The sequence below is a fragment of the Aspergillus homomorphus genome (assembly GCF_003184865.1).
Source record: "Aspergillus homomorphus CBS 101889 unplaced genomic scaffold BO97scaffold_113, whole genome shotgun sequence".
Lineage (NCBI taxonomy): Eukaryota > Fungi > Ascomycota > Eurotiomycetes > Eurotiales > Aspergillaceae > Aspergillus > Aspergillus homomorphus.
This window is the reverse complement of record NW_020291999.1, coordinates 1-14,679: the sequence shown is the minus strand read 5'-3', so window position 1 is coordinate 14,679 and position 14,679 is coordinate 1. Positions and strand designations below refer to the sequence as shown.

The 14,679-nt window shown below is 55.8% G+C and overlaps 5 protein-coding genes across 5 annotated transcripts; 2 read left to right on the top strand and 3 right to left on the bottom strand.

The window, feature by feature from the left end:
* Positions 1 to 1,437: 1,437 nt before the first annotated feature.
* BO97DRAFT_447472 (ankyrin repeat-containing protein) lies at positions 1,438 to 3,392 on the bottom strand (the record flags this gene model as incomplete). Its single annotated transcript, XM_025698787.1, has 2 exons — positions 1,438 to 2,127; positions 2,193 to 3,392. The coding sequence occupies 2 exons, from the start codon at positions 3,390 to 3,392 to the stop codon at positions 1,438 to 1,440; spliced, it is 1,890 nt and encodes a 629-aa protein (XP_025545700.1).
* A 1,187-nt stretch (positions 3,393 to 4,579) lies between these two features.
* Positions 4,580 to 5,847, bottom strand: BO97DRAFT_401760 (glycoside hydrolase family 28 protein; the record flags this gene model as incomplete). Its single annotated transcript, XM_025694352.1, has 3 exons — positions 4,580 to 5,046; positions 5,141 to 5,560; positions 5,617 to 5,847. 3 exons carry the CDS (start codon positions 5,845 to 5,847, stop codon positions 4,588 to 4,590), a joined length of 1,110 nt encoding a protein of 369 aa, XP_025545699.1. The 3' UTR covers positions 4,580 to 4,587.
* Positions 5,848 to 7,249: 1,402 nt separating this feature from the next.
* Positions 7,250 to 8,483, bottom strand: BO97DRAFT_430126 (FAD-dependent oxidoreductase; the record flags this gene model as incomplete). Its single annotated transcript, XM_025697419.1, has 4 exons — positions 7,250 to 7,611; positions 7,662 to 8,253; positions 8,319 to 8,356; positions 8,408 to 8,483. 4 exons carry the CDS (start codon positions 8,481 to 8,483, stop codon positions 7,250 to 7,252), a joined length of 1,068 nt encoding a protein of 355 aa, XP_025545698.1.
* A 196-nt stretch (positions 8,484 to 8,679) lies between these two features.
* Positions 8,680 to 10,533, top strand: BO97DRAFT_328361 (uncharacterized protein; the record flags this gene model as incomplete). The annotated part of the gene is made up of 1 exon (XM_025691333.1): positions 8,680 to 10,533. A coding segment is annotated over one exon (1,854 nt), but the record flags the coding sequence as incomplete, so codon positions are not given.
* A 628-nt stretch (positions 10,534 to 11,161) lies between these two features.
* On the top strand, positions 11,162 to 14,244 carry BO97DRAFT_358536 (uncharacterized protein; the record flags this gene model as incomplete). The annotated part of the gene is made up of 2 exons (XM_025692263.1): positions 11,162 to 13,105; positions 13,165 to 14,244. Coding segments are annotated over 2 exons (3,024 nt in total), but the record flags the coding sequence as incomplete, so codon positions are not given.
* Positions 14,245 to 14,679: the final 435 nt, after the last annotated feature.

Sequence of the window (14,679 nt, the reverse complement as noted above, 5' to 3'; positions counted from 1 at the left end):
AGGAGGAGGAGGAGGAGGAGGAGGAGGAGGAGGGGGAAACCCCACAAAGAGCAGCCCAGCCAAGATGTGCGTACGAGTAGATAGCGCAGCATAAACCCAGCAAGCACAGCACAAAAGATCTACAATGAACAAATTATGCACCCTCCCTCCACTACCCTACCACACTTAGTTCTACGCACAAGTACCAGTGGTATCCCGCAAACCCCGGAAGTAAATCGGCCTCAGAAACCCCGACCTTCCGCCCTGTCAATTCCGGGCTTAGTTAACTAGCGACCCGCCCGGCCTTAAGGAAAACCAACCCAGAACCTTTGTTCATATAAACGGAACCCATGAACCCGTCTACCCGTTGTACCCGTGCGTGCCGGTTTCCGGACCCCTCCCTCGTCTCCACTGACAGCCCATTTGAATCTATCTTGTGAATCGCACGGATACACGGATGAGGTCTTTTTTTCCTGTTAATTCTCTACTACTGCTGGTGTATGCGGGTTCAATCTAGTTGAGTTCTTGGTGGAGATTTTGTAGAGTTATGATGATGAGGCTTGAGGCCGGGCGGGGAGGGGGGACTTCTTTTTCTGCCGGATTTATTTTTGGGGGTTCTGGTTGGGTATAGCAGATGCTTGTTCTTTCTTTAGTTAGTTTCTTTTTGATTCTTTTTGATATTATTGAACACTGGGATAGCTACTTTGTTAGTTAGCTGATTGAGGAAATGAGGTAAGGTGAGTCAGCCATCGCCCTGTTTCGTGAGTCAGTAAACTACTGGAAAAGTGAGGCTTGAGGTGCGGTCGGAGTTATACTGCAGGGGTTTGGTTTATTGTTTCATGCAGTGGGAAGTTGGATTTTCGGAGTTAGCGAGACACATTGGACACCTACTTCTGGGACTCTGTTTCTGAATTTAACTGGATGACTCTGTTGTTGTTGATTGAGAACTGGGATTGCGGGTTGTGTAGATTGTCTTTCTTTATAAGTGAGACATTGTCGTCTGAGGGGTAGGTAGTAGTTCTGGCTCGATGATCTACTATATCTGATTTGAAAGGGGAAAGTCTGTGCTGTTGTGGATTGTCTTGTGCTAGGAATGTATGGAGTAGGGTCCTGGGCGGGGATAAGTTGATTCGTTTACTTACACATGTTCTGCATTGACAGTTGTTGATCCACGCTCATGCTTGTTCTACATTGATTGGATGAATGTCTGGTGCTACGGCATGGAATGATTGATTGGTTCTACAAGGCTGAACACAAGTGTGCCGATGCATGTGATTCTGCCGTGCTTTACGGTTCAACTACGTTGGCCAATTTCTCCATGTACTGTACTCAATGTACCGCATGTATGTATGTACTTGTACACATCTCTCACTCACGCATAAGTTGCAGAGGGCAGAAGGATGTACAACCAAGACAACACAAAGCAGAGCATAGCACGCACCACTAAGCCCAACTTACTCAATCCCTGCCTCCGAAAAGACTCCCCAGATCCGTCCCCTTCTTCCGCAACCACCCCTTCCACCACCACTCCGGCCGTCCGCCCTCCTCATCCGCCTCCACCAGATCGCACGGCAACAGGATCGCATGGTCCAGCGCGTGCGGCAAGCCGCGGTGCCGTCCCCGCACCTGCATCGCAATGATGATCGCCTTGGCTGGCCCCCCAAACTCCCCACAGAGACTCGTCTCCGTGCCGGGATAGCCCAGCGACAACCCCACCGTGCCGTACGCGGACACGATCTCGAACAGAATGGGGAACAGCGAGAAGGACAGGTCGGCCGGGTGGTCCTGCAGGCGCTTGCCCTCCGCCACCGCGATCAAGAAAAATCCGAGTATCACGTACCAGAGGTCGAAGCCCAGCTGACGCTGGACATGCGCCGCCAGCGAGTCAGATTGGTGGGGCGTCTTCTCGTCGTCGTAGTCGTCGCTGTAGAAGATTCCCAGGCTCTTCTCTTCGTAGACGTTGGTTTTGCGCATCGCGATGGCGATCGGGAAGGCGGAGATGTACATCATCACTACGAAGGAGACCTGCGTGGCTGGGTGGAGGGTGTTGAGGGAGGTGATGCTGAAGCCGGCGGTTCGGGTTGAGGCGATCTGGAAGAGACCGTTGACAAGTCGGAGACCGGGGGAAATGTCATTGGCTTGGGGGGTCTGGTCGATTCTTTAGCTTTGCAAAGTGAATTTTCCGGAGCGGGTGAATTGCTGACAGGCCTTACCTCTTGAAGAGTATAGAAGATGAATAGGTCGATCGCGTTGAGCAGCAACAGGACGGCGGACAGTCGCCACGTTTCAGCGCTGGGAAATAGAAGCGTGAAGCACCGCCGCGGATGCTCCAGGAGATATTCCAGTTCGTCGTCGAGAGGAGATCCGTACGTCGTGAACTGGGAGAGAGTCCAGATGATGAAGCGGAGCATACACGGGAAACCCGTATTGCCGATGACGACCAAAAAAGTCATCACGAGGAGAGGCAAAGGTGCAGTCTGAAATGCATCCATCGAGTCTGGAGTTAGCGTGAACCCCAGATCGTTAAATGCGGATCCAGCCGTGAAGATAGCCCACCATGGCCGGTTGATGCCCGCATCGGCGAGGACCTGGCTATACTGCCTGTTCGGCAGAACCCACAGCATGAACAGCACAATCCCCAGCAGATGGAAAGCCACGAAATAGCAGACGAGTATGACGAACAGCGTCTTCAAAGCCCGATACTCGATCCCGCCGAGCTCCTCCTTCTGAGCTTCGTCCCAGTCGGCGTAGCTGGCGATGGACGACTGCCACATCAACGCAGGTAGTGGGGGTATATCGTTGAGATCATGGCAGGAGCGCTGCAGCGGACTGTCAGGCTCAGACAGCGACCGGCGATGCTGTTTGATCTCGTACTCGGCCTCCGAGTCACAAAACGTGATGTGCGGACTGATTGTTCCCGCGGCGCCATACTTTCTGCCGGAGGTGAGGAACTCGGAGCTACGGTCTTCACCATCCATAGCTTCTAACAAGGGTCGCTCCTCGGCTGGTCTCTCAAGCGAGATCCCGCGAGGAGGATGGTTCTCTGATAGGCATTGGTTCCATTTATTGCGCTGGGTGCGGCACAATACTTTAGCCTCATGGATAGCGCCGCGGAGCCGCTTTCGAAACCAGTAGAGACGAATCACCACAAGCAGCGAGTTGACGAAGATGACGTTCGTCACCATGGAGACCCCCCATAGGGTAGCCTGCTGAACCACATGCAGCCGATTGAGGTCGATAGAGTTCAGCCCCGTCTGGGTGGCTGCACCGGAGGCGAGAAGCAAGGCATCGAGGTAGGACAGCCCTCCGGCCCAGTATAGGACCAGCGACGATGAAAGCGCCCAGAATATAATATATATATAGTGATGGTAGCGTCTTAGAGGCGACTTGGACGGCTCGTGGGTGAGAGGCATGCGGTGTGATGCCAGATTGTGGAGGAATGTGTTGCCGTTGAACCCGAATGTGTCGAAAAAAGAATTGGCGGAGCAGAAGGTAAAAGCTCCAAAGCACACGGGGAATTAAATAGGAAGCTTACAAGCTCTGTCTCCTTGCGTAGAGGGGGGAGTGGCTAGCAAGAGCCGACAAATGCCTCACACAAATGCATGCTGGATTTTGAGGACTTCCGTTTGACAGATCGACTGGGACTCTTACTGAAACAATTACTCGCAAGCTACATGCGCCAAATAAGCTTGGGCCAGTCCCACAACTTATAGCTGCCTGGTTTTTGACATCTACCTTTGGAACCGATCAAGGGAAAGTCCCCAGAAGGAGGATTCGCAGATTTGCCATCCGGTGTTAGGTTGCACCGCAGGAAGCTGGGGGAAACAAGAAGTCGATGATCCGATAAATGGGCGCAAATAATCGCTCATAGTAGCTTGGTGCTTGGCGCGCAACCACTGACGCACGGTCCATAGTTTGGCCAACTTTAAAATCTTTTTTCTCGGCGTGAAGAAGCTGGAGCAGAATCCCGCAACTGGCCGGAAGTCATTCCTTGCATCGTAGGCAAGAATTGCTTGGTTTCCAGGGCCGATGTGGCCGTTGCAGGAACCAGGGACCGCGTCGGTGACGAGATCGGTAGTGTATGTGTGTGCTCTCCCTTTCAAGCCTGTCAGATTTAGTACTACCAAGGAAAAGCTTGTGCGGCTTACACATGTCTGGCTGTCAGACTACTGTCCGACTATAAGATTGGGGCTGTGGCCCAGGACAGCATCCTTAATGTTGGTTAGAAGGCGTGGTGGACGTGCTGTTGCCTTAGGCGTCGATTTCCTCGAGCCAATCCCATGCCACCATACCTCCTTGAGCAATCTGTGCAGTTCTCTTATAATTGTCTCTCTGTGTGTATACTTATCATGTAGGGTCACCTAAGCGAGAGGGAAACTATGGCGTGCTAGACTACAGTTCAGGTCAAAGACAGTGACAAGCAGCAAGCACCATTATCTCCAAGACAAATCTGTCAAATTTTGAAACTAAAGGCAAAACTACCCAAAGCCAGCCAACCAAGGGAAAAAAAAACATTAGAGTCAAGAATTATACCTCGTTCCCACCATCCAGTCGCTGATCATCCCCAGGCTGGAAGCTTGCTATCATCTCAACACTCCAACACCCCTTCTAGCAAGACACACCAGAGGGCAAGTTCTTGCACTTGCTGCTCGTCTTTCCACCGGTAACATCAACGCCAGTCCAGGTGAAGTCGGTGCAGCTACCGCTACCGCACAGGATATAGATATCGGTCGCATCGCTCTCCACGCTGCCCGTAACCTTCTCCATCTTGACGCCGGAGATGGTGACACCGTTGGAGGGGTCGCCGGTAGGGCTGCCGTTCTCGTAGTCCTGCTCGATAACGATACCATAGTCGGTGATGTCGGAGATGACAATGTTGGAGAAGGTCACGTCCTCAACCTCACCGGTCGCGTCGTACACGGTCTTGATGCGCACACCGTTCTCGGACTTGGTGACAGTCGAATCGATGAAGGTAACGTTCTTAACGGTGTTGTCGGAGCGGCCGCCGACGGAGCCAATGGAGAGACCGTGGCCGCCGGAGCAGGTGCCGCCGGAGAAGTAGATGTTCTGAAGAGAAGATTTGTGTTAGCGGTCCTTTTTTTCTGGTTCGCTGCTCCGATGCATTCCCGACGAGAAAGGCAGTATATACGACAAAACTTACCTCGCCCGAGTTGATCGCGACACAGTCGTCCTGGTTCTTCACGGTAGCGCCCGTGATGGTGATGTAGGTGCTCTCACCGATGTCGAAACCGTCAGTGTTGTGGCCACCGTTGTCGTCACCGTCGCTGTTGTCGATGGTCACATTCTCGATAATGAGGTTGTCCGACTCCACGGAGATGGCCTGGACCGGGGTGTTCTTGATCTGCAGGCCCGAGATGACCGAGTTGTCGAGGTCGTGGGCATAGAAGAACTTGGGCTTGGTCTTGCCGCCGTTGCTGCCCTCACCATCCCACCACTTGGCACCGTTTCCGTCGAGCACAGCACCGGAGGACTGGGTGACGGTGATGTCCTTTCCGGAGATGTAAAGGAGAGGGCCATCCCATTCCTCATACTCCCAGGTGGTGGTTCCTTCAAACGTGACCTGGGTGACATGTTATTATGCAGTTCGCGAGGGTTGAATTGGGGCGGGATAATAACCTTGGTGCCGCTCTTCAGGTCCTTGAGGTTAAGAGTCTCTCCGGCAGGGACAGTGATGTCCTTGAGGACAATGTCGGTGCAGGAGGTCTTACTCTCGGAGGCCTGAGCCGCAGAGGTAAAAGTGCAGGTGGACCGCTTGTCGAAGTCAGAGGCACGGGTTGCAGGGGCAGCAGACACCAGGGCAGAAGCCAGGGTGGCACCGCAGATCAAGGAAGACTTGAGGGAAGGCATGCTGAGCGATTGATTATCTGATCAACAGACAAAGACAAAAGAGAGCCAGAGAGGGAGAGGCAGTTCTGATCTACAGAACGAAAACGATGGAAAAGAGAGCGAGAGAGAGGCAAAAGAAGGGATGATTTGCTTGGATGGAGAACCAGTCGAGACACGAGGGCGACGAAGCCCTTTTATATGTGGTAAGGGGACCATTTCTTCGCTGAACCATGAAGCTATTCATTGTTCTCGATGAGGGTTGGGAGGAAGCTTTCGAGCCCTGAAGCAGTGGGTGGAATGCTATCAATCTCTAACCGTCTAACCTAACTGGGGCCGCTAAGTTGATTGGGCCTACGCGGCATTTTCTTAATCGAACTTGGCTTTACGCGTGGACTCGGGGTTAATTCTGGGGCAGGTTTATTACCGACCGGCGCGGGTGTTTGAGTTACTCTCGGCTTCAAAGCTCAAACGCAGCCACTCGTTTCGAAATTACCAAGTTCGCCCCTCGTATGCTCTGGATATTCCGACTCAGTGGCATTGAGGTTCGCATCATGCTGGGAAGAGCCAGAGTATTCATTAATTTTAGGCCTTTGGCGACTATGAAGATCCGAGCCAGCAAGCGAAGCATTAGAATCGAACAAAGTTCTTTCCAACGACCCACCGCGATAGAGATGATAAGGGGGAAGCAATCCTCATCGGAGCTTTCGCAGAAGAATGAGACACCTCTAATTCCATCACAAACACTCTTCCAAACGAGCGCTAATAACGGAGACTAAACCACATTGTGCAACACACAGGTCTAGGCTAATGCAATCTTGTGTATAGCGACACTGAATTGTTGTCGGCAATCCAACTGTGAGGAAATTTGGCTTGCTGATCCATGCCGCTTCGGCACTGATTCTCCACCCACTGATATCCTCCAGGGGACACACAAAGTGACTAGAACAGTATCTATCTCACTCAATAACGGCCAGGACCTGAGCAGGGCACTCCAGTGGAAAGTGGCATGAGGAGCACCTCCTTGGAACGCGATATCTTACATGCCGCCGAACCCCTGGCTATCTACCTTCAATGTCCAATGACAGGCTGTGAGCAACGTGCATGATGACATCCAGGGCACAATAGACGGTGAAGGAACAATGCTCCAGTCCCCTGCGACTTCTGTCCACAATTCTTCATAAACCCCCCGTTCTCGTCACGAGGCCGCAATCAAGTAGAAGTTAAACTGACGCCTGGATGATAACAATACCACCGGTGGCTCTTAATGCATACGACGCACGCTTACATCCGCCTCTATCCGAAGAACGATAAGTTCTCCCCATATCGTTCTCACCGCATGTCAACATGAATTGTAGACTCTGCCGGTTGAATGCTCCATCAAAGCACTCGCCCGAATGAATGGCCCGTTCCAGGGATGCTGCTGCTAAGTAGGTTCACGGTATGATGCCCAGAAATCGTGGACCATTTCTGAACCCACGAAAAGCTTAGAGTGCTTGATTCCGTGCCGCCCGCGCTGGAAGGTCATCGGGTGCGCGGCGTCGCCGGCCAGCGTCACACGGCCCAACCTATTGTCCCAGCGGTGCTCAGGCAGGCTGGGGTCCCAGTTGCGCAGCTTGGCGTACCACACGGGCGCGTCCGCGGGCATCCACTCGAACACGCTGCGCCAGGGGTCCGCGAACCGCCGTGCCAGCTGCTTCTGGTGGCGCACGTGCTCGGCGTTGCTGCGGGTGTTGATACTGTCCCGCGCCTCGGGGAACGAGATGTAGTGGAAGAACACCCAGCTCTCTGGATGCGCGGCGTCGTCGCCGTCGTGCAGGCTCAGCCACCCGCAGTACCCGTCTGGGTGCGGCCCGACCTGGTACTGTACAGTGGGTGGTGCGGCGGCGCGCGCAGGAACAGCGCGTGCTCGCCCGTGTGCGTGCTGAAGCACATGGTCGATGCGAAGTCGATGGGCGTTGGTTTGGCGCGCGCTTCGCCGACGAGGAGCGTGCGGGTGCGGGAGTGTGGCCCGTCTGTGGCGATGAGGATGGCGCCCGTGGCAGAGGTGTTGTCGGCGAAGTGCGCGGTGATGGTTTTGCCGTCCAGGGAGTAGGTGAGGTCGGCGAGCTCTTTGCCCCTTTGGATCTCGTGGTCGGGGGCGAGGTCGGTTAGGAGCATGGCGCGGAACTTGTCGCGGCGCAGGCGGTAGAACTTGGCCGACTCGATGTGCATGATGAGCTCGCCTGTCGCGCCGTTCTTGAAGGGCAGCCGGTCTGTGTCTTTGGTGGCGACGTGCGGGTCGACCTGCGCTGCTTCGATCTGGCTGAAGACGTGGGCGGGCACGAGCTTGCGCAGGGGCTCGGCGCCCCAGTGCAGGCCGAAGGTCCAGTTGCGCTCGCGGGCATGCGGCCTGGCGTCTTTCTCGTAGACGGTGAAGGGGATTCCTTTCTGGTGTGCAGGTGTGTTAGATGGGATGGGGGATGAAGGAGGAGAGGAGACTGGGGGATGGCTACCTTTTTCAGCCCTTGGGCCAGTGCCAGACCAGTGGACCCTGGGAGTGTCAGCGTGGGGGTGCGACTAGGAACGCGTTGGCTGACCTGACCTGCTCCGATGATGAGGACTTTGCGATTGAGCATGGCGCTTAGACAAGACGAGAGCTGGACAGGCTTGCCGGCCATTGTCTACGTAGATCCATCTGCCTAGCTGCAGCTATTTGTGCTTCGTCTCCAAGCCGGTCACCCCGACAGAAGCCGAAAAGTCCGATTCCCCACTGTCGGCCTCGCATAGCTTATGCGCCCTGCTTAAAGGCCCCAGCCCCTCGCCATTTCTTCTCCCTCTCAGCATCGACAAATCCCCATCATGGAGAAAAGAAGCCATCCGCGCAGCTGCCTCTCGTGCCGCGCCCGCAAGATCCGATGCGACCGCGGCCAGCCGTGCGCCAGCTGCGAGCGCGCCGACGCCCCCTGCGTCTATCCGCCCGGCCCAGGTCGGGCCCCTAAACAAGCCCGCAACGCCCGTCTGCTGGACCGCATCTCCCGGCTCGAGACCATCATCCGCCGACTGGAAGAGGAGAACGTGCAGTGCGACCCTGCCTCCGGCCATGGCTCCGGGTCCAGCGCGACTCCGCCGGTCGAGCAGCTAGGCCGGCTGGTCGTGAACGACACGCGCAGCTACTACATCAGCAACGTCCTCTGGGCCCGCCTGGGCGACGAGGTCGAGGAGCTGCGCGATGCGCTGGACGAGCCTACCTCGGAGCCCGAGGACAGCTGGACAGAGGAGCCAGCGAGCAGTTTCCACACCATGCCCCGCGGGCTAGGGACCAACGCCGCCATCATGGGCTTCCGCTCGCTGGCCTCCTCGCTGACAGCCCTGCACCCAGCCCTATCCGAGTCCGTCGCGCTGCTCGAGATCTTCAAGCAGAATGTCGCCCCGCTCGTGCGCATCTTCCACATGCCCACCCTCCTCCGCCTCTACTGGGACGCCGTGGCCGCCGTCGACACCGTCGAGAAGGAAACCGAGGCCCTGCTCTTCGCTATCTACTACTCCGCCGTGATCAGCATGGAACCAGCCCAGTGCCTCGCCACGCTGGGAGTCGAGCGGTCCCTTGCCCTCCGCACCTACCGCTTCGCCGTCGAGCAGGCCCTCGCGCGCGCCAACCTGCTCAACACGCAGAACATAACCCTCCTGCAAGCAACCGTGCTCTTCCTCACGGCACTGCGTAACGAAGACGACAGCCGCACCATCTGGTCGCTCACGGCGCTCATCTTCCACATCGCCCAGGCTATGGGGCTGCACCGCGACGGCGCCCCCTTCGGCCTACCCCCGCTCGAGACCGAGCTGCGCCGCCGCCTGTGGTGGTACATCTGCCTGCTGGACAACCGATCCTCCGAGTACCATGGCTGCCAGCCCATCGTGCAGGACGAGTCGACCTTCGACACCCGCATGCCCCTCAACATCAACGACGCCGACCTCTCCGCCGCCACCCGCCACCCCCCGCCCGAGCGCGCTGACGCTACCGAAATGACCTTCTGTCTCATTCGCTGCCACGCCATGCTCGTCATGTGGAAGATCGGCTATATCCCTGCGACCTTGCCCAGCGCCGTCCCCAGCAGCAGCAGCAGCAGCAGCAGCAGCCGCAACCAAGCCCCCGCCCTGACCCTCGCCGACCGCGAAGCCCTAGCACAGGAGCTCCAGACCCGCCTGGAGACAGAGTACCTGCCGCACTACACAAACGCGAGCTCAAACGACCCGTTCCACGCCGTCGCAGCCGCCGTCACAAGGCTCATTATCGCCCGCACCTGGCTGGTCGTCTACTACCCGAGCCAAACGAACACGAACGAAGTCACTACCACCACCACCACCACCACCACTGCCGCTACCAACAACCCCGACCCAACCCGCACCCGCCTCTTCGACCTCTCGCTCTCCGTCCTCTCGCTGTCGAGCGCGCTCCTCGCGAACGCGGCCATCCAGCAGTGGGCATGGCACTACCAGACGCACTTTCAGTGGCACGCGACCGTCCTCGTGCTGTCGGAGATCTGCCGGCGCCCGCCGTCGCCACAGTGCGACCGCGCCTGGGACTACGTCAACTCCGTGTATGCGCGCTGGAGCGAGAATATGCGCGCCAGTGCCAGCGGCCATTGGAGGAACGAGTCTGGGGCCCGCGGCGCCCTGTGGAGGCCCGTTATGCGTCTTATGGCCAAGGCGAGGTATGTGCGTGAGATTCAGCGCGCGGCCGGATCGGGAGCGTCGGCTGCGACTGCGACTGCGCGGCGCCGCGGGATGCCGTGTGGGCGTGCTGGGCGGGCGTTGGGAATGGGTGCTGATCCTGATCCTGGTACTGGTGAGGAGGTACATATTCCAGGGGATGGAGATGGAGGTGGAGAGAGTGAGTGCGGGGTTGTCGTGAAGAACCATAGCCAGGACCAGGGCCAGCAGGACTATGCGGGAGCCATGCCCAGTGTGTTTCCGCTGGACGGGCTGGACTCGCTGCAGATCATGGGCATGGGCATGGGCATGGGCTTCGGCTTGGAGCCGAATCCGTTCCAGGGGATGTTACCATAGAGGTGGTAGAGCTGGTAGTGGGACGACGGCCTTGGCCTGTAGGATACGGTAGGGTAGGTAGGGAGGGTAATGGGCACTTTTGCGCTATTACGTTGACGGGATGCGCTGGAGTCCTGGTTGTACACTCCTCGTCTACATGAGTAGTGCAGAGCCTAGCCTAGGGCCATGGGCACTGAAGAAGCTAGGCAATACTAAAGTTGAGTGGGGGATACCTACCTAAGTAGAGCATGCTGCGCCCTTGGGAGTCTGTTGAGGTCGTAAAGTGAATTTTCTCTTGTTTCTTGCTGGTTCTTCAGGGACCCAGGCCGGCGACGCGGTTAAGATGCGCTCGGTGCTCAACACCTTTGCATGGGATCAGAGCCGCCAGTCGCCGCTCTATCTTGGTTCGGTCAAGGCCAACGTGGGACATGGGGGGTCTGCTTCTGGTGTCACGGCGCTGATCAAAGTTCTGCTAATGATGCGAAAGACTCGCATACCACCTCACTGCGGGGTCAAGGGCAAAATCAACAGCAGCTTTCCGTCAGATTTAGATAAGCGGCAAGTTCGTATTGCCCTCGAGGGAGAGGCAGAATGGAGCCCACCGAAAGGGAACAAACGCAGAGCCCTGGTGAACAATTTCTCGGCAGCAGGGGGAAACACCGGACTGCTGTTGGAAGATGCTCCAAAGACCGCCATAGACAATAGCCCGCAGTCAGATCAGCGCTCGCATCATGTTGTCGTGCTCTCTGCAAGATCAGCACAGTCTCTGCAGCAGAATTTACGAGCTCTTGCAGACTTTGTGAAGACAAATCCATCGCCTGATCTCTTACCTCGACTCGCTTATACCACAACTGCCCGGCGATTGCACCACAGCCGACGAGCGGCAATTGTAGCATCGGACATTCCACAGCTTGAAGGGTTGCTGTTGGAGAAGGCTAAAACTGTGAGCGATATTGTGCCTAAGACAACACCAGCATTAGGATTCCTGTTCACTGGCCAGGGCGCTCAGCAAACGGCCATGGCGCGTGGGCTGTACGAGAGCTTCTCCTCTTTCCGCGACGATCTCAACAATATGGACTACATTGCCCAAGGACAAGGATTTTCTTCAATCATACCACTCATTGATGGTACGGTCCAGATCCATGATCTGTCCCCAACTGTAATCCAGCTGGGCACATGTATCATCCAGATGGCACTGGCAGGCTTCTGGAAAAGCATCGGATTGCAGCCGAGTTATGTGCTTGATCATAGCCTGGGAGACTATGCCGCATTGCACATCGCCGGCGTCTTAAGTATCGCTGATACGATATACCTCGCCGGGTATCGGGCGACACTGTTGGAGGCGCGATGTCCTCAGGACACCCACAGTATGATAGCCGTCAAGAGCGCTGTCTCGGAGTTGAAGCCTATCGTTGCAAGTGGCCTAATGAAGGTGGCATGTATCAACGGAACCAACGAGACTGTGTTAAGCGGCGAGAGCGGTGCTCTTGATGAGGCATGTGAGCAGCTCTCCCGGCAAGAACTGAAGTTCACGCGGTTGAATCTACCCTATGCTTTCCATTCTGCGCAGGTTGAGCCAATCCTGGATGAACTGGAACGAGCATCGCGCTGTGTACAATTCTGCCAGCCTGTCATCCCGGTCGTGTCTCCTCTATTGAAGGCAGTAGTCGCGGGTAGCGACAATACTGTCTCTATTGGACCCGAATACATCCGACGTCATTGCCGAGAGGCAGTTGACTTTTGGGGGGCCGTCAATGCCGCTCAGGGCCACGGCCTGATGATCGATGGGACAGTGACGATTGAGATTGGCGCGCACCCAATACTGAGTGCCCTCGTCAAGTCTGTCTTGGGTCAAGGCATTGCACCCTATGCCTCGCTCCGCCGTAACGAGGATGTATTCAAGACGCTTTCCGAGACGCTTGCTGCATTGCACCTATCAGGTTTGCCGATAGACTGGAACGAGTACCACCGCGACTTTACCGCTAGCCACAAAGTGTTGGAGCTCCCCAGATACAATTGGGACCTTGCAAATTACTGGATTCAAGATGAGGGCGACTGGTGCCTCCACAGGGGGGCGCAAGGTATCCCCCAGGCCGAACAGAGAAACACTAGGCTCAGTCCTGCTGTGCAAAAGATAATTACTGAGAAGGTAGATACAGAGCACGCACTCATTGTCAGTGAAGCAAGCTTGCAAGATGAGGAGCTGCTTCCTGTCTGTCGTGATCATCGGGTTAGTGGGCTGATTTTGTGTCCATCTGTAAGTGATCCGGTACAAGCTTAGGAGTTCATAGTCGTTAACATGTTTCGTGTTGACAGTCACTGTACGCAGATATCGCGTATACACTCGCGTCTCATCTGCTCGTCGCGCATAAGCCGGAATGGGTATCAGAAAGTCTCAGCCTCGATATTTGCGACATGGCGGTCGAGAAGGCATTGGTGGTGCAGCCAGAGGAATCACACGTCTTTCGCGCGGAAATGGACCTACAATGGGGCACTCGTCACGGCACGATGCAGGTCTACAGCGTAGATGCCAGCGGTCAGCGTCGAGAACTTCATGCCGAATGCAACGTTGTCCTCGAGCGCAGCGAAGCTTGGCGAGGGGAGTGGCAGCGCCAACTGTATCTAATCCACCGCAGGATGGAGCAGCTTCGCAAAGGCTTGGATCTGGGAGTCACACACAAGCTTCGTCGCAGCCTTGCATACAAGCTTTTCTCTTCCGTTGTCGAGTACGGCCCGCGATACCAAGGGCTGGACGAGGTCGTGTTTGATAGTGAAGGGCTGGAGGCAACCGCCACCGTTCGACTGCAGTCCGTTGCAGAGAAGTACGCTCTCAACCCCTTTTGGTGCGACAGCATTGGCCATCTCACTGGGTTTGTAATGAACTCCAGTGCTAGCCCGGATCTTGCAGAGCATGTCTTTGTGAACCATGGCTGGCGGTCGATGCGCACGACAGAGAAGCTGTCGCCTGACGAGGTCTATCAGACCTACGTCAAGATGCAGCCAGTGGGGGATACGGGGTCATTGTTTGCTGGGGACGTCTATCTTCTGCGCAACAACGCTATTGTCGCCGTCTTTGGATCCATTACCTTCCAGAAGGTCCCCAGGCGGGTTCTCGAGATGCTCCTCCCACGGCCCAAGAATGGTGCTATGCCAAAGCGCGTCATTCAAGCAGCTTCAGTGCCGGCTAGGAACGTCAGAAAAGTGGATGACGAATCCTCCAAGCTTGCACAGGTAGTGAAGGTAATCGCTAGCGAGATCGGCATTACTCCTGACAAGCTCCCGGAGGATACTCCCTTCGCAGACTTTGGGGTCGACTCTCTCATGTCGCTGACCATTATCGGATCCATCCGAGAAACGACCGGTCTGGACGCGCCTCCATTCCTGCTGGAGACTTAGCCCACTCTCAGCCGTTTGCGTGATTATCTTGGCTTGGGTAGTTTGCGTGATTATCTTGGCTTGGGTAAAGGCTCTGCGAGCGAAACTAGCGACGATGAGGGCGGCTCATCCTCTGACTCGATCGATACTGAAGCCACAACGCCACCGACTGCTGGGGAACAAGAGAAAGACGCAGTAGTCGGAACTCGCGCAATGGTTGATTTCCTTTTTGCCATTCTCGCCGATGAGGTCGGAGTGAGCACGAAGAGCCTGCTGGAGGCTCGGGATCTGGCTGAGCTAGGCTTGGATTCACTCCTTTCTCTCACCATGCTTGGCCAGGCTCGCGAGGAACTTGACCTCGACCTGCCGCCGCACTTCTTTGTTGAATAAAATAAATAAAATAAATAAAATAAATAAAATAAATAAAATAAATAAAATAAATAAAATAAATAAAAT